The sequence below is a fragment of the Solanum stenotomum genome, chromosome 5 (genome assembly GCF_019186545.1).
Source record: "Solanum stenotomum isolate F172 chromosome 5, ASM1918654v1, whole genome shotgun sequence".
In the NCBI taxonomy this organism is placed as follows: domain Eukaryota; kingdom Viridiplantae; phylum Streptophyta; class Magnoliopsida; order Solanales; family Solanaceae; genus Solanum; species Solanum stenotomum.
Window position 1 is genome coordinate 60,030,843 of NC_064286.1, and position 24,407 is coordinate 60,055,249.

The 24,407-nt window shown below is 34.1% G+C and overlaps 6 protein-coding genes across 10 annotated transcripts; 2 read left to right on the forward strand and 4 right to left on the reverse strand.

Moving 5' to 3' along the window:
* The first annotated feature begins 1,308 nt into the window (after positions 1 to 1,308).
* Positions 1,309 to 6,730, forward strand: LOC125866148 (UDP-URONIC ACID TRANSPORTER 1-like). Its single transcript, XM_049546453.1, has 4 exons — positions 1,309 to 2,064; positions 4,683 to 4,786; positions 5,032 to 5,260; positions 6,318 to 6,730. The coding sequence occupies exons 1-4, from the start codon at positions 1,612 to 1,614 to the stop codon at positions 6,462 to 6,464; spliced, it is 933 nt and encodes a 310-aa protein (XP_049402410.1). The 5' UTR covers positions 1,309 to 1,611; the 3' UTR covers positions 6,465 to 6,730.
* Positions 6,731 to 7,768: 1,038 nt separating this feature from the next.
* Positions 7,769 to 10,469, reverse strand: LOC125865117 (uncharacterized). Its single transcript, XM_049545288.1, has 3 exons — positions 10,242 to 10,469; positions 9,708 to 9,890; positions 7,769 to 8,311 (listed from the first exon to the last, which is right to left on the reverse strand). Exons 2-3 carry the CDS (start codon positions 9,866 to 9,868, stop codon positions 8,218 to 8,220), a joined length of 255 nt encoding a protein of 84 aa, XP_049401245.1. The 5' UTR covers positions 9,869 to 9,890; positions 10,242 to 10,469; the 3' UTR covers positions 7,769 to 8,217.
* A 427-nt stretch (positions 10,470 to 10,896) lies between these two features.
* LOC125865624 (zeatin O-glucosyltransferase-like) lies at positions 10,897 to 12,519 on the reverse strand. The gene has a single exon (XM_049545830.1). It carries the CDS (start codon positions 12,492 to 12,494, stop codon positions 11,181 to 11,183), a length of 1,314 nt encoding a protein of 437 aa, XP_049401787.1. The 5' UTR covers positions 12,495 to 12,519; the 3' UTR covers positions 10,897 to 11,180.
* Positions 12,520 to 15,508: 2,989 nt separating this feature from the next.
* On the forward strand, positions 15,509 to 17,188 carry LOC125864624 (zeatin O-glucosyltransferase-like). The gene is made up of 2 exons (XM_049544650.1): positions 15,509 to 16,094; positions 16,185 to 17,188. The coding sequence occupies exons 1-2, from the start codon at positions 15,641 to 15,643 to the stop codon at positions 17,108 to 17,110; spliced, it is 1,380 nt and encodes a 459-aa protein (XP_049400607.1). The 5' UTR covers positions 15,509 to 15,640; the 3' UTR covers positions 17,111 to 17,188.
* LOC125864623 (zeatin O-xylosyltransferase-like) lies at positions 15,852 to 19,637 on the reverse strand. Of its 5 annotated transcripts, XR_007446249.1 has the most exons (4): positions 19,017 to 19,637; positions 17,327 to 18,357; positions 16,230 to 16,278; positions 16,012 to 16,123 (listed from the first exon to the last, which is right to left on the reverse strand). XR_007446249.1 is itself a non-coding variant. In XM_049544646.1 (3 exons), the coding sequence occupies exons 1-2, from the start codon at positions 19,423 to 19,425 to the stop codon at positions 17,342 to 17,344; spliced, it is 1,425 nt and encodes a 474-aa protein (XP_049400603.1). In that variant the 5' UTR covers positions 19,426 to 19,637; the 3' UTR covers positions 15,852 to 15,983; positions 17,327 to 17,341. The 5 variants fall into 5 exon arrangements, 4 of the variants coding, with proteins under 4 accessions (XP_049400603.1, XP_049400606.1, XP_049400604.1 ...); XM_049544646.1 differs by lacking the exons at positions 16,012 to 16,123; positions 16,230 to 16,278 and adding an exon at positions 15,852 to 15,983; XM_049544649.1 differs by lacking the exon at positions 16,230 to 16,278 and having other exon boundaries at positions 16,106 to 16,123.
* Positions 19,638 to 21,312: 1,675 nt separating this feature from the next.
* On the reverse strand, positions 21,313 to 24,290 carry LOC125864626 (inositol hexakisphosphate and diphosphoinositol-pentakisphosphate kinase VIP2-like). The gene is made up of 4 exons (XM_049544652.1): positions 23,527 to 24,290; positions 22,769 to 22,817; positions 22,399 to 22,615; positions 21,313 to 21,812 (listed from the first exon to the last, which is right to left on the reverse strand). Exons 1-4 carry the CDS (start codon positions 23,715 to 23,717, stop codon positions 21,655 to 21,657), a joined length of 615 nt encoding a protein of 204 aa, XP_049400609.1. The 5' UTR covers positions 23,718 to 24,290; the 3' UTR covers positions 21,313 to 21,654.
* Between the last annotated feature and the right edge of the window lie 117 nt (positions 24,291 to 24,407).

Sequence of the window (24,407 nt, forward strand, 5' to 3'; positions counted from 1 at the left end):
AAAATGATAATTGATGTATTCTTTTTACCATATACTTTAAAGGGAAAATTGTATATAATGGCAAACTAATAATTCAAATTAAATGGTATAACCACACTTTGATTTAATTGTGTCCTGTAGCAAACTGTTTGCTAGCGTCTCTCTCCCTCAAACTCTCGCTCGCCACTCTCCTCTCTCGCTCACTCCCTCTGTGTTCTCCTCTCTCGCTTTATACACAAAAGTGTATAAATTGCGTTTCTGTTTGTATAAAGCGAGAGAAAATTGTATATACACATGCAAATACATATATATTCGTCCTATACACTTATAATTATACAATAAAAATATTCTCCTGCCCAGTTCTCTTGTGCCTTTCTCTCTTTCTCGTTTTATACAACAGAAGTGTATAAATTGCGTTTCTGTTTGTATAAAGCGAGAGAAAATTGTATATACACATGCAAATACATATATATTCGTCCTATACACTTATAATTATACAATAAAAATATTCCCCTGCCCAGTTTTATGTTTGTATAATGAAATTATACAATTCTGAAGAGGAGCCAACGAATTATACAATTGCTCTTTTTGTATATATGTATAGCGAAATAGACAGCTTTTAATTGTATATGTATAGCGAATTATACATACATATGTTTGCTATGGAGCGCAATTATGCAAACTTTGCTATAGCATACAAATATGATTTTTTTGTTTGCTATATGTGAAAGTTACTCTACTTTAAATATCATAAGCCCAAACATTTCAATAGATATGAGCAAACTTCTACAAATGAAAAATAATAAGAAACAAATTCATAAATAACTAACAAATCATAATGTTTGAATACTAAGGTATTATCAAAACTCTCTATTGATAAATTTATCGCCTTATTTTGCCTTCCAACAGTAAAAACGTAATATGATGTGTGAGGTAAACGCACAACATAGAAACAAACTAACATAATATTTAAGCAAACAAATATATAAAACAATTCATTATCCATCAAATTTTGAATCGTACACCACTAATCCTTTCTCCATTAAAAAAAAATTACTATCTCCCAATTTTATAATTGCATGATCCAACAAACATTCAGTTCAATAACATGGAAGTTCACCGCACAAAATATGTGAATTGCCACACTATGTATTAAAATTTTAAAATTAAACTATTTTTTTTCTTTCACCTTCAAAAATTATAAATTTTAAAAAGGGTCGAAAAAATTGGATCACCCTATATTTCAACTTTAATTAGAACTTCTCTTTATCTTAAAAATATCTAAATACTTGGAACTTTTTTTTTTTCTCTATATATACAAGTTCACAAAAATAAAAATAATCTCCAAAATTTGGGTCTTGTGGGGAAGAAAAAGGAAGAAGAGAGGCACAAAAATAACACATTTGCTTCTCTTTCTTCCACTTTCATACATTCCCCACAAAAAAAGTTCCCAAAAACACACACACACTGAAAATCAATTTTTCTTCAAGAAATAAATCTTGAAAATCTGTTGAGAAAAGGGTGGATTAATCAATTAATGAGTTTTTTCTTGTAGTTTCAACAAAAGGGTACCTTAAAAATTGAATCTTTTTGCCATTTTTGACAAAATCAAGAACCAAAAAAAGATAAAAAATGTTGTCTGGACAATTAGAGAAGAAGGGTTTTTTCATAGCTACACTTATAATCTTTTGGTATTCCTCAAATATTGGAGTCCTTCTTTTGAACAAATTATTGCTGTCAAATTATGGATTTAGATTCCCAATTTTTCTTACAATGTGTCATATGACAGCTTGTGCTGTTCTTAGCTATGTTTCTATTGTTTTCTTAAAGATTGCACCTTTTCAGAGGATTAAATCAAGGTCTCAATTTTTGAGGATCTCTACACTTAGTGTTGTCTTTTGTGGTTCTGTTGTTGGTGGAAACATTTCTTTAAGGTACTTGCCTGTGTCGTTTAATCAGGCTGTGGGTGCAACAACACCCTTTTTTACTGCATTGTTTGCTTATTTGATGACAAGGAAGCAAGAAGCTTGGGCTACTTATGGTTGCCTTGTTCCTGTTGTTACTGGGGTTATTATTGCAAGTGGGGTATGTTTGCAAACTTCCTAACTTGTTCTTTTTCTTGAATGAATAATTAACTGCTTGTATTTATTGGTTTCCGTGTGTCTTTATTCATTTTGGAGCCCGATTAATTTGGATTCAATTCCACCTTGGGGATAAAACGCACTAGAGTTCGAATTCGAGACCTTTGGATAGCTCCACCACGACCTTTGGTGGTGAATAGTTAATTGCTTGTTTTTTTGGTTTCCATGTTCTCGACCCATTCTTTGGGGATAAAACGTATGTAAGGCTCGAACTCAAGACCTTTGGTTAAAGATGGAGGAATACTTACAGCTCAACCGCGACCTTTGGTGGTGAATAGTTAATTGCTGGTTTTCTTTTTTTGGTTTCCGGTGTCTTGTCCCATTTTGGGGTGTGACTAATCTAGATTTAGGAGGTTCCACTTTGGGGATAAAACATGCCTAGGGATCAAACCCGAGCTCTTTGGTTAAAGATGGAGGAATACTTATAACTCCACCACGACCTTCGGTAATGAATATTAATTGCTTATTATTTTTGGTTTCCATTTTTTGCACTCATTTTGGGCCCGACTCTAGATTCAGGAGGTCCCACTTTGGGGATGAGCTTGAACCGAAGACCTTTGGTTAAAGATAAAGGAGTACTTACTGCTCACCATGACTTTTGGTGGTGAATAGTTAATTGCTTGTTTTTTGTTCTATACCCTATTTTGGGGATTGACTAATTTGGATTCAGGAGGTCCACTTTGGAGGTTAAATGCACCTAGGATTCGAACCTGAGACTTATGGTTAAAGATGGAGGAGTACTTATAGCTCCACCATGACCTTTAACGTTGAATATTTAATTGCTTGTTACTTTGTATTATATTTAGTAGATCAGATTGTGGTATGTTTTGTGTAGAAAAATTGGATCTTTTTTTCTTAAATTTTTTAACCTTTTTGGCTGTTTAATTTCATTCCTCTTAAAGTTGATCTATGATTTTTTAACAATGGTAGTAGTTCTTTTAGAAGTCTAGATTAACTGATTGAGATCAGATATGAGAATTTTTATGGATGCTCATATACATTATAACGCCTCGACAATCTGTTGCCAAGCAGATCTAGAATTTAAATTTAATGTGTTCAACACTTCATAAATTTTTATCGGGCCCACTATACAATCAATTTCGAATCTTCTTAGTAATCTTCCACCTGTATATTGATGCCCCCTGTCAAAAATACTTTCCTCTGTGGTCAATTCTTACCATTTCTGTGTTTTGCAGTAGTTTGCTTTTCTTTCCAATGGAAATTAAGTTATTTTCACATTCTATTTCAATGTTCATAATGATCACTTCTTTTTTCAAATGATAGTATCTTCCTTGACGATGTTTCCATTGGAGATATTCAAAGAAATTGACTTTGTGTGGCGTTTCCTCAGTAGAATGTGTTTTTTTCTTTTGATAATCGTGATGCTCGAGACCCTTCGGGGTGGCCTAGTGGTTTGAGCTTGGGACTTCCATGTTGGAGGTCTCAAGTTCGAAACCCCTTGCCAGCGAAAGTAAGGGGTTTGTCTTCTGGGTTGAGCTCGTTGCACCAAACTTGCCTAGTGCGGGTTACCTCTCCTATGTGGTTTGCGAGCTATTGCATAGGAGCAGGGGTTTTACGCTGTGCGCACCCAAAAGGTAGCGGCTATGGGTTTCCCTTGTCATCCAAAAAAAAAAAAAAATTAAAAATTGTGATGTCCGAGATAGCTTATCGGGTAACTCTGTCTACCAAAACTTGGAAAGATAGGAAAAAATCACCTTGTATCTTTGCCTCTCAAGTCTCAGTAGAGTGTGTTTTGATGACATATATACAGAATCAAACAGTAGATGATAAATATACTTCGAGCAATTCAGAAATTCTCAATGTCTCATGGTATTAGTTTAAGATTTTATTCAGTAAGAAATTGATAATTAAACAAGTTTACTTACCTTATCTTTTGTTGTGTTATATTTGAAGTTTATTAAGCCATGACAAGTATCTATCTATTGGTTGTTGAAATAGGTTTTGTTTTCTTGTTGAAANGCTATTGCATAGGAGCGGGGGTTTTACCCTGTGCGCACCCAAAGGGTAGCGACTATGGGTTTCCCTTGTCATCCAAATTTTTTAAAAAAAAAAAATAGTGATGTCCGAGATAGCATATCGGGTAACTCTGTCTACCAAAACTTGGAAAGATAGGAAAAAATCACCTTGTATCTTTGCCTCTCAAGTCTCAGTAGAGTGTGTTTTGATGACATATATACAGAATCAAACAGTAGATGATAAATATACTTCGAGCAATTCAGAAATTCTCAATGTCTCATGGTATTAGTTTAAGATTTTATTCAGTAAGAAATTGATAATTAAACAAGTTTACTTACCTTATCTTTTGTTGTGTTATATTTGAAGTTTATTAAGCCATGACAAGTATCTATCTATTGGTTGTTGAAATAGGTTTTGTTTTCTTGTTGAAAAATTTGTAGCAACTTTTATTAACTATTAATCTTCCTCCTAAGGTAGCGGTAAGGTTTGCATACACTCTACCCTCCCCAGATTCCACGTGTGGGATTACTCCGGGTATGTTGTTGTTGTTGTTTATTGACTATTAAGTTTCTTGATTGATGATAGGGTGAGCCAAGCTTCCACCTTTATGGGTTTATCATGTGTATTGGTGCAACTGCTGCTAGAGCCTTCAAGTCTGTTCTTCAAGGAGTTCTTCTTTCTTCTGAAGGGTAAGTACTTTGCTTCTTCTAGCCATCTGCGTAAACGCAAAATACTTTTAACTGTCACATCATCTAAAAGATAACTACAGGTCTACGAATTTCTGATCTTCTAGTTTCCTCAATTGATTTACATCTGATAGAGATTGGGGTTCCTTTCGAATTCACGACCCTTCATTCGATTTATTTGTCGTTCGTTTGTTTTGTTGATACATTTTAACTAGTAGTTTTCTCCTTAACCTGATGTTGTCTTTCAGGGAAAAGCTGAACTCCATGAATCTCCTGCTCTACATGTCACCAATTGCTGTTGTAGTATTATTGCCTGCTGCACTCGTTATGGAGCCTAATGTTATCGAAGTCACTGCAACAATCGCGACTGAACACAGATACCTTGGCCTGCTTATTTTGATTAATTCTGCAATGGCCTATGGTGCCAATTTATTGAACTTTTTGGTGACTAAGCATACCAGTGCATTGACACTCCAGGTTTGCTCCTCTCATACCCCTCTTTTCTCCCCCTTTAAGTGTAGTGTTATGTGGCAAAAGAAAGACAAAAGCAGAATGATAACCAAGGGGTGTGGTGGAGTGGTTGGAAATGTATTATCCTTAATCAGAAGTCTCGGGTTTGAGCCTGAACCTGGGAATAAAGAACCTTATCGTAGATACCATTGGCAACTATAGACCTAAGTTGCTCGGACTCGGGTGCGGGTGTCTGATATGGGTGCGGATCTAGAGGTCGTATCCTTCATGATCTAATTTTTAAGATTCGGGGATATGAATCCATGTATGGATACGGGTGCAGGAATTCGCCTAAATATAATTAAAATATCTAAAAATAGAGTTATAAAACCTAAATTATGAGATATTATGTGGAGAACTTGAGGAGAATCTTGGAAGGAGATTAAAGGAAAATGAGTGACATAAAAACTTCTATATAAAATGCATTCCATTTTCTTCAATTTCACCTTAGCTTTTGTATTGATTATAGAAATCATTAAAACTGTCTAGACTTTCTTCTTCGATTTTGGTCAAAGTACCCAAAATTGGTTGACCAAATCGGACACGGATTCCACACCCACACCCATGTCGTGTCGACACGGGTGCGGCACAAAAGTGAAGAGTTCGAGCAACTTAGCTATAGACCACTCCTGGATTAGCAAATGTTTTTGTTCTCTAACTTGCCATATGTCCTTAGACTTGAACACGAAAGATCACGCCTAGTCTCAGGCCAAGAAAGGTTAATTTTTTAAATATGTGTTTAAACACAGACTTCCAAATACCCTTTCAACTTCAACCAAATACTTTATTACTCGGACTCTTCAAAAATGCTACAGAGTGTGCATCGGATCCTCCAAAACTAGTGCATTTTTGGAGGATCTGTCACGGTGCAACAACATTTTCGGAGAGTATGAGAAACATAGACCAAATATTGTCCAAACGCCTACTATATTTTCAAGAATGGTACTAAATTTTCATAGTAGCTGCAATGTACATGTTTTTCACCTGTTTGAAACAACTAAACTCTCTCTATGGACTGGTGCAGGTCCTAGGCAATGCAAAAGGTGCAGTGGCTGTTGTTATCTCCATACTAATTTTCCAAAATCCAGTAACTTTCATCGGAATCGCGGGCTACACGATGACTGTGATGGGAGTTGTTGCTTATGGAGAATCCAAAAGAAGGCACAAATAAGTTTGACATCAAAACCCTTTTTTTCTTGTTTTCATAAAGTACCATACACTTGTGTTTCTTCAAAAGGTGTTAGATGTGTTGTGGTAGAGTTAGGAAGAAATAGATTCCATTTCAATTTTGTAGCCCATAGACAGATGAAATGGTTAAAAGGGGTTGATTTCTGTTTACCATTCTTCTGTTGTATTCTTTCTATTAAGAGGGGATCTTTACATTTGTAACTAATTTTTGTGTTGTTACAATAAAGTCAAATAATGTCTTCTTCCTTCTGTATTTTCCCTTGTATTTGTTTCCTTTTTGCCTACAAACATTCTTTGAAACTAATACAGTACTTATCAGGTTCAAATCCAGGATTTAAAATCGATAGATTTTGAATGGTCGTTTTATTATATGTTTACATTTAAATCTTTTTTTAATATATATACATATAGTTCGAGACAAAAGCAATGAGTTCAGATGAAGCACATGTGATTTGACCAACTCTTTCATAATTCCTTTATATAATCTCCATCTCCACTTTAGGAAAAAGGGAACCAAATATGTCTGTTTTATAAGTACTTTGAACATATACAGAGTGTTTTTAGAAACTCTAAAGAGATACAATTCTGAACTATTATATATTTGAAATTTATCAAAATAACTTCATAAATTTTCCCTGACTTTATTTGTTCGACTACTTTTTGCACAATTTCAAAATATTCTTTCTCCAAGATTATTTTTACACCTTAAACTCGTGACATTCAATATATTGATGACTCTTACCGCTGCGCTAAACTCTCCCCTTTAAAAGTTGACCCACCGCCTTTAAGGAAAAAAAAGAACTTTTAACTGTCAATACAGTCTATAATGCTTAAAAAAAGTGTTTTTTTCTTTTTTCTTGTCATCCAAAACTATATACAATGACCCTTATGGTTCGACTCTTCTCCAAATCTCGTGCATAGCGAAAGCTTCAGTGTATCACCTTGTCCTTTTTATCGAAAATAAAGGGAACACTTTCAATTTATATACTTCGAAAATTGTTTGCATTATTTGATATTGTTTAGCTAGTCAATAGAGTTTGTTATTTTAAAACTATTAAGATTCGAGTTTACAGAATTTGCAAGTGACTTGAGTAAAACTTCAGTGTCATTTTGTCTCCAATTTTAGCTTTTTAAATTTTTTAATAACCATGATGTCCAAACCAACTTGGACGCACCTCAACGACTAATTTCACGAAGTATCTGCAAGCTCCCACCAGGGGTAATAGGCAAATCATGACCCCAAAGAGAAGAAGATTAACAAAGACAGCTTTTTTCCTACAATATTTTCAATAATTTCAATGTATATAAGCAAGTCAATTTCAAAATTTTGTGTTCATACCAATTACAAACAACTGAACTGTTGAATTAGGATAAAAAAAATCTTAATGTCTAAATGTCCTAGGATGATTTAGTAGCCTAAATGTCTTCTTCATAAACACTTCCTTCATCAGAAATCTTGGATAGAAGCAAGTATTGAGTGTATGCAAGTTATTTATTTGAAGGAAGCTCGCAATTTTGTCCTCTTAACTTCTGAAGTTCCGGGAAATGGAGAAGCACAAAAGGGCTGAAAATAGCTACACTTTAATAGTGAAAGTATCTTCGTTTGTCATTACTACGAAAACTTATCTCATTCTACTCATGTCAAATGTTTCAAGTAAACAACTTGGAATCAGAAACCTAACCAATTGATAACGATCCTTCGTGAGATTACACAAAAGCTCCATACCTCGTCTGAGCTATGCATGCTTAAAGATCTTCATGCTGAGCCAGTGGAAATATATAGCAACAACAAGGATGGGAAGCGTTAATGGAACCAGAAAGCAATAGTATCTGAAACAGAAATACAAAATAACTCAACACAGGCGCAAAGCACTATTTATACAAACACAAACATGATATTTGGGAAAAGGGGAAGAAGAATATTTGTAAACAATTGAACATGAGATATTCCAGCTACAAAGCCTACTAAGCATTTAGTACATTTAGTAAGATTTTGATCATACCACTGTAATTACTTTAGGCTAACAACCATCACAAAATTGGAATCACATCTTGTATAATCCTCATTTCACAATAACAATTCTACTCATTCACCTCCACACTCTTGCCATAACCGTTATTTATTGAGGAAGTTAAATTCAGTTAATGAAAACTCTTGTACAACTTAAGTATTAAATTAAGATGATCGAATCAACTATTACGAAATCATCATGCCACTACGTGATATTATGTTGCAAGCCAGCTAATAATGCCTTAACAATGAACGTAAGCATCTAGAATTGAGAATTACTGGTCTGATACTACCAAATCAACGCTTCAAATTGGCTCAATGTGATGTAATAAATAAGTAAGAAAATGGAAGTGTTTCAATTCAAAATTGATCTTTCAGGACGAAGAGTATATCTATAAGTATGCATTGCTGGTTGGAAGAGACCCATGTAGTTGTAAACCTCTTAAGCATATTAATTTTTTATTGAAACCACAAACAGTTAGATGTTCGAGTTGTAAGTTACTGAAGAGCTACAAGTAGTACGGAAAGCATAATACATTTCGACCAGCAGTATCGGCTTTTCAGTAATCTTCTTTCTATATCCATGATGATTAAATGCAGAATTCCAAAAAGTACTTTTCCCAGAGAACTAGATAAAATCTCTTTATTTTTCAAAAAGGGAAGACGAGAAAATTCTTAAACAGACAGAAGTGTCACAAATATGAATGCAAGTTTACTGGAGACGAGATCCTAGTAAAATAATTTCAAATGGGAGTGGGATCAACATCGCAGCAGTTAGAGCATAAATAATCACAAACCGGTAAGTTATGATCGATACAATTTGTGAACAATTATTACCAACAGGCCAATCATACAATTTGTCAAGAGTAACAAACACAATGAACAGCAAAAGAACATTCATAAAGAGTAAGTGAACAAAGCCATTTATCATCCAAAAACATTGTCTAAAATCTCAATACCTCAATTCAGTTTACGATCGACACAATAATGTCGCAGTGTCAAGTTCCTTACAAATCCCTAGATTTAAATATAATTTAAACAATCAGTATCTAAGGTGAAACAGCAACAAATAATCCGGATAATGCTCAATAACAGTTTACATTTCACTGAGCAGTACATTATAATATTTACCCAAAAGCTAATCAAGACAACCAGGCATAAGCAAATTTGACTAAATAACAGAAACTGAATAAAATTGAACAAAGAGAAAGTCACCTGTCATTCTGTATGGCTGCAAGGATCGGATTATCGAATGGCGGAAGCAACTTGGAGACAATAACAACATAAACAAATACCAAAAAAGAAATGGACCCAAATGCAAGAAACGCCAATCCCTGAGCTTTTGAACCATACTTGTAAATAGAACACAACGCCATTTGGTACTTGAAAATTCACAGACTGGAAAAAGAAAGCACAATAATACATCAAACAATTGCAGAAAAACAGACTGCTGATTTGGGTAATTTCATAATCAACAAAGCAACAAAAAGATCCAATCTTTCATGGGATTTTCACTGATAGAAGCAAATTGAGAAACAACATCAAAAAGGGTTCAATACAAACCGTTAAAATTTAGGTCACCAAACTGCTATCTCAGCAGACCCATATCAGAAAAAGCAGCAAAAAAGAGATTTTGCTGATTTGGGTGATTTCATAATTGACAAAGCAACAAAAAGATCCAATCTTTCATGGGATTTTCACTGATACAAGCAAATTGAGCAAGAAGATCGAAAAGGGTTTAGCACAAACCGTGAAAATTTGGTCACCAAAACTGCTATCTGAGCAGACCCATATCTATTTCCTTCTCTGTTCTTCAAAAAAGCTTAGAGTTTTCAGAATCAAACCCACCAAAAGAAACACTGAGAAGAACAATTGAAGAAATCCCAATACTGTAAAACGTTTACAGAGCACTGTAATTAGGCGTATGGAGTTTGTTCGTATTTGGAAACCGAACTCGCTTGGCTGCCTGCCATGGAGATTTCCTCAAAGGATGTCCAATAATACAAAAATAAAATTTCACTTTTGTTACATTTTTAGCATGTAAAAAAACAATTTAAAAAAATTAATTACTTATTTCTAAAATTATTTTTTTAAAAAAATATAAGACTTTACATTATTAATTTAAATATTATAGTAAAATATTTATATGAATTATTATTTAAACTTTAAAGTGCAAAGTTTAAAGTGGACGAACAAAAGTGTACAAAAAAAATACTATATAGATTTTGAATCTCTAATCACAAGATAAGAAATAAAAATTCACATTAAAATTTCAAGCACTTAAAAGGTAGTTTTGCTCGAAGCTCGTTAAATTGTTGTATTATATCATATTACCAATTTTTATCAATATTACGCCATCAATACGAGATTTTTTCATCCTCCATCAGAAACCATATAGTACTAATGATGAAATAACATAGCTCATGCATTATTTGCTTACATGAATAAGGGAAAATACATTAAAATACCGTTAATTTTGAGTCGAATTATTGTAACACAATAACACACTCTATTTTTAGGTTATCTTATTATACCGTGAACTTCTTTATAAATGTAGCCCATCAATAGCCACTTCAAGTTGTCACAACAAACTCCAACGTGAAGCGTTTGAAATGAAAAAAACTTGGTTGAAATATCTAAATGAAAAGTAGCGATAAATTTAGGTCTGTCGATAGGCTCCGCCTTTTATTATCTTGTAATATGGGCAATGAAAGAGGCGATCTCTTTGGCACTGCCACCACCATCCACCACTGATTTGCTCAACTCCATAACCCTCTTTCTCATCTCATCTCCTTCTGCAGAATCCATCAATCTCTTAACACATTCTGCAACTGCAACTGAACTCACCAACTCATCCCTCTTTGCCCAATCCCTCAATTCTACTCCAATTTTCAACACTTCAGTTACCAAAACTGCATTTCTTGGTTGATCTGAATGCATTGGCCAAGCTAAAATTGGCACCCCCATTGATATACTCTCCATACATGAATTCCACCCGCAATGACTCATGAATCCACCCGTCGACTCGTGTCCCAATATCTCCAATTGTGGTGCCCAATCTCTCACTATTAACCCTCTTTTCCCCACTCTTTCTTCATACCCTTCTGGTAACTCAACTTCTCTACTTTCCCCTGTAAAAATGTCACCTTTATCAGCTTCCCTCAATACCCATATGAATCTCTGCTCACTTTTCTCCAACCCAATAGCTAATTCCTTAATTTGTTCATCAGAAAACGTAGTCGTCGTCCCGAAAGACACGAATATGACAGAATTTGGTTCTTGTTCATCAAGCCAATTCATACATTTACGTGAAATTAATGAATTATTTTTCTCATACCGTTTCACCGGGTTTAATGGACCAATAGCCCATTGTTTATTACGCGAACTTTTCTCTTTTGCTAGCCAATCAAGATACAATCCTTCAATTTCATAGCAAGAATTGTATAAATTACCAGAATTAACAATTTCCCTGAACTCAAATTGTACTCTGGTATACTCTGTAAACTCCGGCGTAACAGAGGATTTATCCCAAGAGTAAATCGAAAAAGCTGAAATGCTACGAAAGCTGTAACACTCAACATTTGATATAGAAGGAGCATCTTGAAGAACCCAAGCTATTACAGAATCGTAAATAACAATTACTCTTCTGTAATTTCTGGAAAGTTCTTGTAAAAGGGAAGTAATCGGGTGACGAAGATGACTCGTGGCGTGGAAAGAGGGCATCAATTGGGAAGGGAATTTGGTTGTGGAATTTGGATTAGGAGGTGGGGTTTCATAATTTGGGATTGGGAATTCATGGAATTTGACGGTGGAGGTGGAGAGTGGGTTCCAGCCATGGATGCGATTTTTTGCTTGACGGAGGTGGACGGTGGTTCCGGCGAAGTGGAGTGGGAGGTGATAGGCGGAGATGAGGCGGGATAGGTGGAGGAGTTGGTTTAAATGGCCTTGTGCTGGTAATGGAACCATTACTATGGCAACTTCATGATTGTTAAGTTTCGCCATGGAAGAACAGAGCTTTTTTGCAGACTTGTTGGAAAACTGTTGCTTATAATTAGGTATATTTAAAGGTGCAATTGGTAGGCTGCAATTTACTTTTTTTTTTCCCTATCATGTCCCATGTCCACATTGATTTTTTTTTTCCCACATTGAAACTCGACGAAATTCGAATTCATGTCGAAAAGTTCTACATTGGGTAAAGCACTCCTCTTCGAATTCATGCCGAGAAGTTCCACATTGGGTAAAGCACTCCCTAACAAAAGAGACTCTATACTAAGGGGGCTCGAATCCGAGACCTCCTGATTAAGGACGAATAAGTACTTACCACTCAACCACAATCGATTACTATTTCAATTATATAGAAGAGCATTAAAGTGGACGGCCAATAATATTTTTGTAAAAAATTAACTTTATTTAAGGTTATCAATTATATAGAAGAGCATTAAAGTGGACGGCTAATAATATTTTTGTAAAAAATTAACTTTATTTAAGGTTAAAACTATAATTATAATATCAATGGTTAATATGACATTCTAGAAGGATTTTTTTAAAAAAATCAAGTAATTTTTACCAAAGATAAGAGCACTAAAGTGGACGGCCAATAATATTTTTGTAAAAAATTAACTTTATTTAAGGTTAAAACTATAATTATAATATCAATGGTTAATATGAAATTCTAGAAGTATTTTTTTTTTAAAATCGAGTAATTTCTACCAAAGATGAGAGATATTCTTAGCTTTTCTTAAACTACTACTCCATAAATGTAAAAATTTGTGTAGATGTGCCCTCTACATTAATTTTTTTTTTTTTTTTTTTTTTAACTTTCTTAATTTTATTATTGTCTCCTTAATAACACGAGTAACTCCAACAAATAATGGATTAAAATATACGTATTTGGTATAATAAACAATATTTTTCAAAAAATAATATTTTTTTTAAAAAAAATTACTTACACCTGACAGCTTTTTGCAATAATTTTTGTTGTGAGACCCGGTCAATATCGTGTAGCTAACCAAATTTTCCTCAAGAAAATGATTTTTACTTTTGAATAATGTGACTACTGACGGCTTGTTTAAATGTGTTGTCTGTTTTATTGCATTACTAGACATTGACCGTGTCCGTGCTAGCACGAGCCTAATATTTATTGAGTATTTTTTTATTTGAATTTATGTGATATAGATAGAATTTAGAAAATTAGTGAAATTTTAATAGAATTTTTAGATATTTTAAGTTGTTATTTACTTTTTGTTTGAGCAAATTTAATGTGAATAGGTCCATTAAGATATCTATAAAATAAAGTATTTTTCATTATCATCATCGATCGTTGATTTTTTTTTACTCAAAGTCTCAAAGTAGTTACAAAATATAACCAAGAATTACCGACATTCAAAATAATAAAACTATAACTAAAGAATATGAATTTAAAACTAAAAGTCATAGCTAAAACGAGTCTCATAATTTTGAAAATATTATACACTACTTAAATTAAAGTAGAATAACATAAATATTTTTTTAATTTTTTTCTGAAACACGCTGAAGCAGGCACTTCGACGAAGACGTGTCTGCTTCAGCGTGAAGTTAAAACTAAAAGTCATAGCTAAAACGGATCTCATAATTTTGAAAATATTATACAGTAATTAAATTAAAGTAGAATAAAAGAAATAATTTTTTATTTTTCCAAACTGTGTCTGCTTCAGCGTGAAGTCTCTCTTATATAATAAGAGAATATATTGTTATTTTATAAATGATTTTGATATATATATTTTTTAATTATTAGGTAAATTTTATTATATTTATATCGTATTCTTAAATTTATTATTATTTAATGATGAAAAACATAATTTATATAACAACTGATTTAATAGTTGTTCGTTATCTTATTTTCCCTTTATTATACATTTATTCTCTTATTTGAAGAAATTTTGGAGTAACAATTTATAAATTTCCAGCTTGAACCTTAAAATTACTTAATGATATTTATATTAGAATAAATTACTGACATTTATTATACCTATATAACTCTTCTACAAATCTCGAGTAAATTTGAAATACTTTATATATCAAGCTACCTTTTTTTATTTTCTTATTCTAGGTGTGGAAAAGTATGGTCAATATAAATACTAAATATTGTGTGGAAACAAAAAAAAAAGCCAATTAGAATATATTTGATGCTATTTTTGAAATATTCAATGAAGCTAGAAGGTTGAACGACTATGCAAGATGAGTGATTGATATAATATGTCCAGTGTTATTTGTTCTCTCTTATGTTGTAAACTTATGTCCACTTAGGTTTCAACATGACATTTTGATCCAAATTGGAAAAGAAAAAAAGAAAAAAACAATGGAATGTCATGAGAAGAAGAGAATCACTTTATTATTAATTAGAAATTTCAAGGTCAATTTCTAAGTATAAATAAAATCTTAATAGGGAGGACTTAGCCTTTAATGATTTTTATCCAATATAAATTCGGATTAATTTGGACCTCAATGTAATCATAATTTTCATTAAGAAGAGTCAAAATAAACTTTAAAAAAAATGAAGAAAAATTTTATATATATTTACTGCTTGAGTAATAAAGTGGAACCTTCCTTCACAATCGATTAAAAGAAAAGTCGTTCAAAAATATTTGTTCAAATTTAATACTGAAGACAGAATGATTCAACAAATCTAAGGAAACAAGTTCTAGACCTTATTATCTATCAATCAAGAAAGTAAAGAATAGAAGGTTTGATTAAAAGCAGTACATCTATACGAATTTGTCATTAACAATTTGACGTGAACACATCTAATTGAAAATTTAATTCCAATCTCTTTGGAATAAGCTTTAAAATTGACTTGACTTGAGTCAACAAAAGAGCTCAAAGCTCATATATTTAACTAAAAAAAATAGACTCAACTTCGAGGAATCTTCCTACAAAGACTTTTATGAGTAGAGATTTTCCATAAGCAACGTTCTTTTTCTATTTCACTTTGTTCTAGAAATCTGATCTAGAAGGGAAAGAAGAGATGGGTAAAAAAAAACACATTGCTACGTTCCTAGGAAAATTCCCATAACATTTATACAACTTGTCAATAGCAAATTAGCAACCAACAACTAGCACCATTAAATACCCCAATACTACATACTCATAATTTACCAAAAAATTATAATATGGTCAAACTTAGCAATGTTGAGGTGGCCGTAGTGATGATTCCACTACCAGCACAAGGCCATTTAAACCAACTCCTCCACCTCTCCCGCCTCATCTCCGCCTATCACCTCCCACTCCACTTCACCGGAACCACCACTCATCTCCGCCAAGCGAAAAATCGCATCCAAGGATGGGACCCACTTTCCACATCCAACGTCAAATTCCACGAATTCTCAATCCCAAGTTACGAAACTCCACCTCCAAATCCAAATTCAACCACCAAATTTCCCTCCCATTTGATGCCCTCTCTTCTCGCCACGTGTCATCTCCGCCACCCAATTTCTTCTCTTTTACATGAACTTTCTAGAAATTACAGAAGAGTAATTGTTATTTATGCTTCTTTAATAGCTTGGGTTCTTCAAGATGCTCCTTCTATACCGAATGTTGAGTGCTATAGCTTTCGTAGCATTTCAGGTCAGTCGCGACTCAAACAAATTAGTGGCCTAAAGTCAAATTCAAATAACAGATTCACATTATTAAACTTCTTCTAATAATTCTTTCCAGGTTTTACTATTTACTCATTCATCTGTGATGCTGCTGGAAGATTACCTGCTGATGCTGAAAATGAATTTCTGGAAAAAATTTCATCAATGGAAGGCTGCTTCACATCAGAATTTGCAGAATTCAGCAGAGTACAAACAGAGTTTAGGGAAATGGTTAATTCTGGTGATTTATATAATTCTTGTTATGAAATTGAAGGATTTTATCTTGATTTGCTAGCAAAAGAGAAACGTGCAGGTAATAAACAATGGGCTGTTGGTCCATTAAACCCGCCGAAACTGTTTGATAAAAGAGATTCAAGAAAACCCCATAAATGTATCAAATGGCTGGATGAACAAGAGCCAAACTCCGTCATATTCGTGTCTTTTGGGACAACGACTACACTTTCCGATGAAGAAATTAAAGAATTAGCGATCGGGTTGGAGAAAAGTGAGAAAAAATTCATATGGATATTGAGAGAAGCAGATAAAGGTGACATTTTTACAGGGGAAAGTAGAGAAGTTGAGTTACCAGAAGGGTATGAAGAAAAAGTGGAGAAAAGAGGGTTAATAGTGAGAGATTGGGTACCACAACTGGAAATATTGAGACACGAGTCGACGGGTGGATTCATGAGTCATTGTGGGTGGAATTCATGTATGGAGAGTATTTCAATGGGAATGCCAATAGTTGCTTGGCCAATGCATTCCGATCAACCAAGAAATGCAATTTTGGTAACAGAGGTGTTGAAAATTGGAGTAGGATTGAAGGATTGGGCGATGAGAGATGAGTTGGTGAGCTCAGATGCAGTAGCAGAATGCGTTAAGAGATTGATGGATTCTGCAGAAGGAGATAAGATGAGACAGAGGGCTACGGAGTTGAGCAAATCAGTGGTGAATGGCGGTGGTAGCGGCAAAGAGATGGACTCTTTCATTGCCCATATTACAATATAAAAAGATCCAGTTTTGTACTAGTTGAGCTTGTTTCATGTTTTGTTACCCTGAATGTCTATTAGAATTTAAAGCAGTTTATATTATGTACGGACAACATATTTTTATACCATCGAAACAATTTAATCAATTATAACAGATCATTAGTTCATTACTCAATGTTTAACAACATAAGATATGGTTTAATACGATAGATTTGTTATTGTAGATCAACCTAACCTGATAAATGTGAACTCATCTGGTAATATGAGCAACAAAGGAATCCATCTCCTTGCGACTGGCGCCATTCATCACTGACTTCTTCACAGCACTGCTCAACTTTGTCACTCTCCGCCGCAGCTCCTCTCCTTCTGCAGAACCCATCAAATTTCTCACCGCATTTTCAATTTTCGCAGCACTTACCAATTCATCTCGATTTTCCCAATCTCTCACAATGATCCCGATCTTCAGTACTTTTGTTATCAGCACAGTGTTCCTCGGCTGATCTGAATGGATCGGCCAAGCTGCCATTGGAACTCCCATAGAAATGCTCTCGATACATGAATTGCATCCACAATGACTCATGAATCCCCCGGTTGACCCGTGTGCCAAGATTTCCAATTGGGGTGCCCAATTTTTCTCTATAAACCCAACCCCCTTATCTTTAATTCTCTCTTCAAATCCTTCTGGCAAATCAAAATTACTTCCTCTTTCGACATTTTCAATATTATCCCCACCTTTTTTGTCAGCTCCTCGAAGAACCCAAATAAATTTTTGCTCACTTTGTTCTAATCCAAATGCCAGCTCGTTAATTTGTTCTTTCGATAACGTAGTTGTCGATCCAAACGAAACATAAATCACTGAATTTAGATCTTGCTTATCAAGCCATGAAAAACATTCATGAGTTTGTTCGGAGCTTTTTTTCTTTGAAATTTTCACTGGATTTAATGGACCAATTGCCCATTGCTTGTTTACGCGTTGTTCTTCCAGCAAATCAATGAAAACACCTTCGATTTCTTTACAAGAATTGTGTAGACCAACTGAGTAAAAATTCCTCAACTCGCGCTGCATCTTTATGTATTCTATGGTTTCAGAATCAAATGTATTTTCCCTTGGAGGAAGCTCCGCAATTATCTCAGCCACCGGAGACGGAAGTAGCTTTTTCGTAGTTTCACAGGCGAATGACAGAGCAGTGAACACAGAAATTGTATGGAAACAGTAGCATTCTGTATTGGGGATTGACACTGCATCTTGAACTACCCATGACATGCCTGCACAAACTTTGGTTCTTGAACTCATAATTTCAACTGATATACTAAACGGCTTAATTCCAATCACTCCTTCACGAATAGATGGGAATAAGGCCTTACTACATACTGGTCAAGAAGAAAGAGAAGCCTCGAAATAAGAAAGATTTTTAGCAGAAATGACGTTGATTTCTCATATGGTCACTCAACTAACAATTCTTATCTCAGAAAGTCATTCTTTGGTGAATAAAATTGAAATCAAGAAGTAATGCGACTTTTTGAGATAAATAACTCTTAGTTGAAACCATCTGAGATATCAACCCAAGAAATCCAAATATTTGTACCAAAAATCACTCTGATACCTCCTAAAGTGAGATAGACATGTGCACTGGTAAATAGCTGTCATTCGTGAGATTCTAATTGTATTTCTCCTAGTGTTGTTGCCATGATGCACTGGCTCTAATAGTTATTTTACAAGATCATTTTTTTGTTGAGTCATTTCATAATTGCTCATCATCTACTAATCTAGCTCCTAAAATATATAACATTCTTGATCCTTCCTTTTACTAATACACTCTTACTGAAATCATAAATAGGCTGTCTTTCTAAAAGAAGTAATGAAAGAGAAGCTCGAAATCAAAGCTAAATCCATCAATTTAAATTTTGAATCCGTCTTTACATACCTGAGTCATTAATAACCACTGTCCTTCTATATGTACTCGAAACTTCCTGCAAAAACTCCCAAATTGGTTCACGAAGCAGCAAAATGGATGTGAAGAATGAGCCTATTTTCTCCATTACTGCTGCAGAAACAGAGGAACAAGAATCAGGAGGAACAGGTACAAGGTCATGAAATCGAATGGTCGGAAAATCAAGAATGTCCCAACCAGAAAGCCGGAATTTCGCCTGTCGATTACTAGTACTAGTACCTAGGAAAAATACAGGAAGTTTGTAAGATGAAAGGATACGAGAAAGATTGAGAAGGGGATTGAGATGTCCTTGTTCTAAATATGGAACAATTACTATTGCTACTTGATATGTTTCTTCATTGTTCATTTGGTTGTGTTTTTTCAGATCAAAGAGGTCAGCCATTGAAGAGTTTTGAGGTTTTTGGTACTTTGTGTAATGACTATAAAAATGATCAAAAGTGGACAAAAGTAGTTGTTATATTATATAGGATGAAGCACATGATGTTGGAAGTATGTGTGAATTTAATTGACTGAAATACCCTCACTTCATCATCATTTCTTGGGTCCTCCACTTTAGTCCCTCAACTTGTCATCGTTTTCAAGGAGTGACATACATATGAACATCAAATAGTTGATCAATGATCACATCTGGTAATAATGCTACAGTATGATATCAAGAAAGTCAAGTCAAGCATTGTTTCATCCAATTAAGGATAATAGCCCGCTCAAGGATTTTCCGTTCTCCATCAAATACCAAAATATACTTCATCCATCCACTTTTACTTGTTCATTTTTAACATATCAAGAAAAGATCATTTTTTTCCTCCACATTAATTACTTATTTTGCAAGACCTTACATTAACTAATATGAATATTATTGTAAAATACTTATATTAATTATTACTTTCTTAAGAGGAGTGCAAAGTCCAAATAGACCACAAGTAAAAAATGAACAAATGAAGTAATAAAATTTCTTTTGATCTCACAAATTGGACAAATAAATTGAACAACTATTTTTAATATAGGACCAAGTAATATGAAACGAAAACAGAGTGAGTATTTGATTTCTATCGTTACGCACCAAAAATGAAAATAATACTCCCTTCATTACATTTTACTTGGCTCCTATATCAAATAATTGTTTCATTTTATTTGCCTATTTTTAAAAAATCAAGAGAGTTTTATTACTACACTTGAGATTAAATAACCAAATAAAATAGTAGTAGTTAAATTTAAAGTTCCAAAACATCAATAAGAAAATTAATTTAGTAAAATACACCTCTTATTTTTTTTTTTGAGAAAGTAAAATACACCTCTTATTAAAACTATCTTTTCAACATGAGTCTCGTAATATGAAAGGGGAGTAGTTATAAATTCTTCATCTTTAATCGACGATTTTGAGTTTGAACCCCCAATATAAAGTCGATGTGGAATTTTCTATCCAAATTTAACCCTGATACAAATATCAAATGAGAAAAAGATTAAAAAAAAAACTCCTTCATTTCATATTACTTGATCATTGTTGATCTGACATATCCTTTAAGAAAACATTAATTAAAGGTGTATTTTATTAAACTAATATTATTAATGATATTTTAAAAGTTTAAAGTTGACTATGATTACTTTATTATAGTTATTTAATACTAAGAATATGAAGAAAAATAACTCCTAATTTGCTAAAATACAACATAACCCGTAAAATCCCACAAGTAAAAAGAGTATTGATTTACCTACCAGTTATTTGGCACCAACATGCTTGATAATTGACAAATATAATTTAACTTCACAGGTAGATGTAGGGAAAACAGATGGTTGCATCAATTGTGATCCACTAACTTTGCCTTGGATTTTTATTAGACTATTACTATGCTAGGTCCTAATTTTGCTCGGACTCAAGTGCGGATGCCCGATACGGATATGGATTTAGAGGTCGGATCCTCTATTATCTAAATTTTTAGATTCAGCGATACGAATCCATGTCTGGATACAGGTGCAAGAATTCAGCTAAAAATAATTCAAATAGCTAAAATAGAGTTATATAACCTATGTTACGAGACGTTATGTAGAAAACTTGAGGAGAATCCTGGAAGGAGATAAAAGGAAGGGGAGTGACAATAGCAATTTACATATACGAGGTATTCATTTTCTTCAATTTCACCTTAATTTTTGTTTTGCGCACAAAAATCATTAAATTTGTCCAAAAATTTCTCCCTTGAATTTGGTCAGAGTACCAAAACTCGTTTGACCAGATTGGATACGAATTCCCACACACACACCACGTCGTGATCACTTGAAGTAAAGAAGGATTTATATATAGTCACAACTTCTGGCTTGAAGAGAAAACCATGTGTTTTGAACAAAGAAATAAGAGGGGGACAGCATCTTTACAGACTAAACTTCATGGGTATAAATTATATGATGCAGTTTCTTCAGATCCTTCCTAAACTTGACATGTTTTCTTCCAATACTTCCCAAACTATCAGTAGTCTTTTTGGTAGCCTTTACCACCTACACTACTGATAGTATAGGGGATCTAAAGAAAACGCCCAAGTTTAGTAAGGTCATTAGGTATTGTGCATTCGAAACAATTCCTTTATTCCCCGGCTGCCATCGGAACTAGGATAGTAAATAATTATTCGGTGGCATCAACTACAACAACATACCCAGTGAAATCCCACAAGTAAGGTTTGGAGAGGGTAGAATGTACGCAAACCTTATGACTACCTCGTGCAGGTAGAGAGGCGTGGCATCGGCTACATAAAAGCAAATAAGAGATTGATCTTTCCCATCCTGTGTAGTATTTTTACAATATCAGAAGTGCAGCATATTCACAAGCAGACAACATCAACAACAATTTCCTTAGTTCAAAATAACCAAACTGAAACTTGTAAAGCAGCATGTTAACAACAACCTAACAGCTATGAAATCTTTACTAAGAGGCATCTTGTTTGTCCGACTATTATGATACCACCAAAGTGGTTACTCATCAAGGAACTAAGGGGTCATTTGGTAGCTGTATAGGAGGTGAGTTACCCTTGTATTAAATCCCGCACAAGTAATACTTACCACGTTTGGTAGCTGGTTAAGAGACAAGTTATTCATATATAAAATTAATATAGTATTTGGTTTGCAATATGAATTATTTTATGCGGGATAGAAGGTAGAATAACTAATACCTGCATAGAATGATACGTAGATTTCCTCATAACTAATCCCCTGCATTATTAATACCTGCATAACTCTAACCAGCAATCAAACAGCCCTAAGAGAATATGAGTTCTATCTTCTCATTGAATTGGTAGCCTGCCATGCACATACATTTACAGCTAGAGCAAACAATATGAAAATTTGATCATCCATGGGAAGAGAGACTGACCATCAACAGTAGGCATTTCCACAAGGTTTCCAAAAGCGGTTCCCATGACTTCAACAAAGTCCACTTCTTCAACAAAATAATCCAAATGCCAGCAAGGTACTTCTCTGTGAACGCAACCATACCTTGGAACAGGGATTCCAAACATTGCAAGACACTCGTATACTTTCCTCCAATCATGAAGAAGGTACTGTGGCTCCAATTCATTCACAAGGAAAGGCCTAAGACAGAGGAGATAATATAGCATCATAAGTTGTCCACGATGGCAAAGGTTTATATAATTGTGTTGGATATTTCTTTCCAACATTTACAGGGGATCAAAAAGAAGGTTCTGTTAAGATACCAAACTCTCATCATTACAAGAGATATTTATCCTTGGAGCTTCACCACTCAACAGCATCAGATCTTCTTGGTCTTGGGACCTCGTCTAGACAAAAGTATTGTGATCAGACAGTGGGCATTATTACGAAAACCAAAACTTCATCTGAGCAGAAAAGATTGTCAAACAGATCAACAATAATTTCTGGAATATCCAGAATAGAAGGAGATATTGAGGAATACTAAAAAACAACAACGTTAAAGCAAAATGACTGTTACTTCCATTTTTTCTAATTTCGTTTATTCTATCCTGCATTGTTTACTATCCTTGAACTCCTAACAAATGCTTCAGATCTGCCAGCCAATCATTTATCGCTTGCCAAAAGAATAAATCACAAACAACAGAGTTTACCCGGACACATAGTATATGTTGCTATCAAATTTGAGAAGCCAAAAGATCAAAAAAAGAAGGAGATTGACGATCAGTGACATCAAAAACTCTAAGCTTGCCGTTTATACATGTTCAGACAGACAATCTTGTGGTTTTATATGGCTATAGACATTGACTGGATTATAGCATCGATGTTGCAAGCATGCTAACGAAATCCTCAAATTTACCAAAATCTTGCATAAGCAAATAAAATTTTCAGGACTCTTACAATCTCTAGTGCTAGCAGCTACTTTGGCGATGTCAGTCAAAAGATCATTTATGCATGTCAAAGTAGATATTCAGAGGACAGAGAATGCCACAAAAGAGAAAGCGAGCATGCCTGACATTGAAACTACATAGTGCAAAGGATGGATGGAGCTTACTTTCTTAATGAAGCATATGCTTCTGCCTTCTTCAAAGGATATCCACTAAAATAGAAGACAATCAAGCAGTTGCATAACGACCAGCTTTCATAAAATTTAAGAGTGATACACTGAAATATAGTGACATACAAGTGTATGCTGTATGAATGTAAAGTGTATTGTTGCATGCTTGTAAGTTGTATGTGTGACATTTTTGGGATGACTGTAAAGAGTATTAAATTGTATTTAAGTTGATCTAGTATCCGCGCGATTTTCAGTTAGGCAGAGATATTGTAAGCGCGCAGATACAGTGTATTTCACTTGCGTGCAGTTACAAGATATCCGCTAAATTTGAAACAAATTGTTGCTACGTTTTGTAAATACACAAACTATCACTATGTTTCCTAATTAGGGACAAAACTATCGCTATCTATGAAATTTTTTCAACTTATAACCAAGAGCTAACCTCAAAGCTTCATTTGTACGATGTGAACATATTGGTAGAAGAGAACATGACAACAAAAAGGGTAAAAAGAACGCATAACTCAACTGAAAATCATGAAAAGCAGCAAACAAAAGGTATGTGGAGCTATCCATTAGAAGCAACGGCTACATGCAGGCAAAACAATCATTGCCACGGAGTTCACAATAGATAGGACTGCACAGAAGAACAACAATGTTTTTAAAACTAAACGTTTGAAAGTTTATACATTGAAGTGCTACCATGAACCTGTCCTCTAATTCATGGTAGCACGTCAATGTATTAACTTTCAAACGTTTAGTTTTAAAAACATTGTTGTTCTTCTGTGCAGTCCTATCTATTATGAACTACATGGCAATGATTGTTTTGCATGCGTGTAGCCATTGCTTCTAATGTATAGCTCCACATACCTTTTTCATGT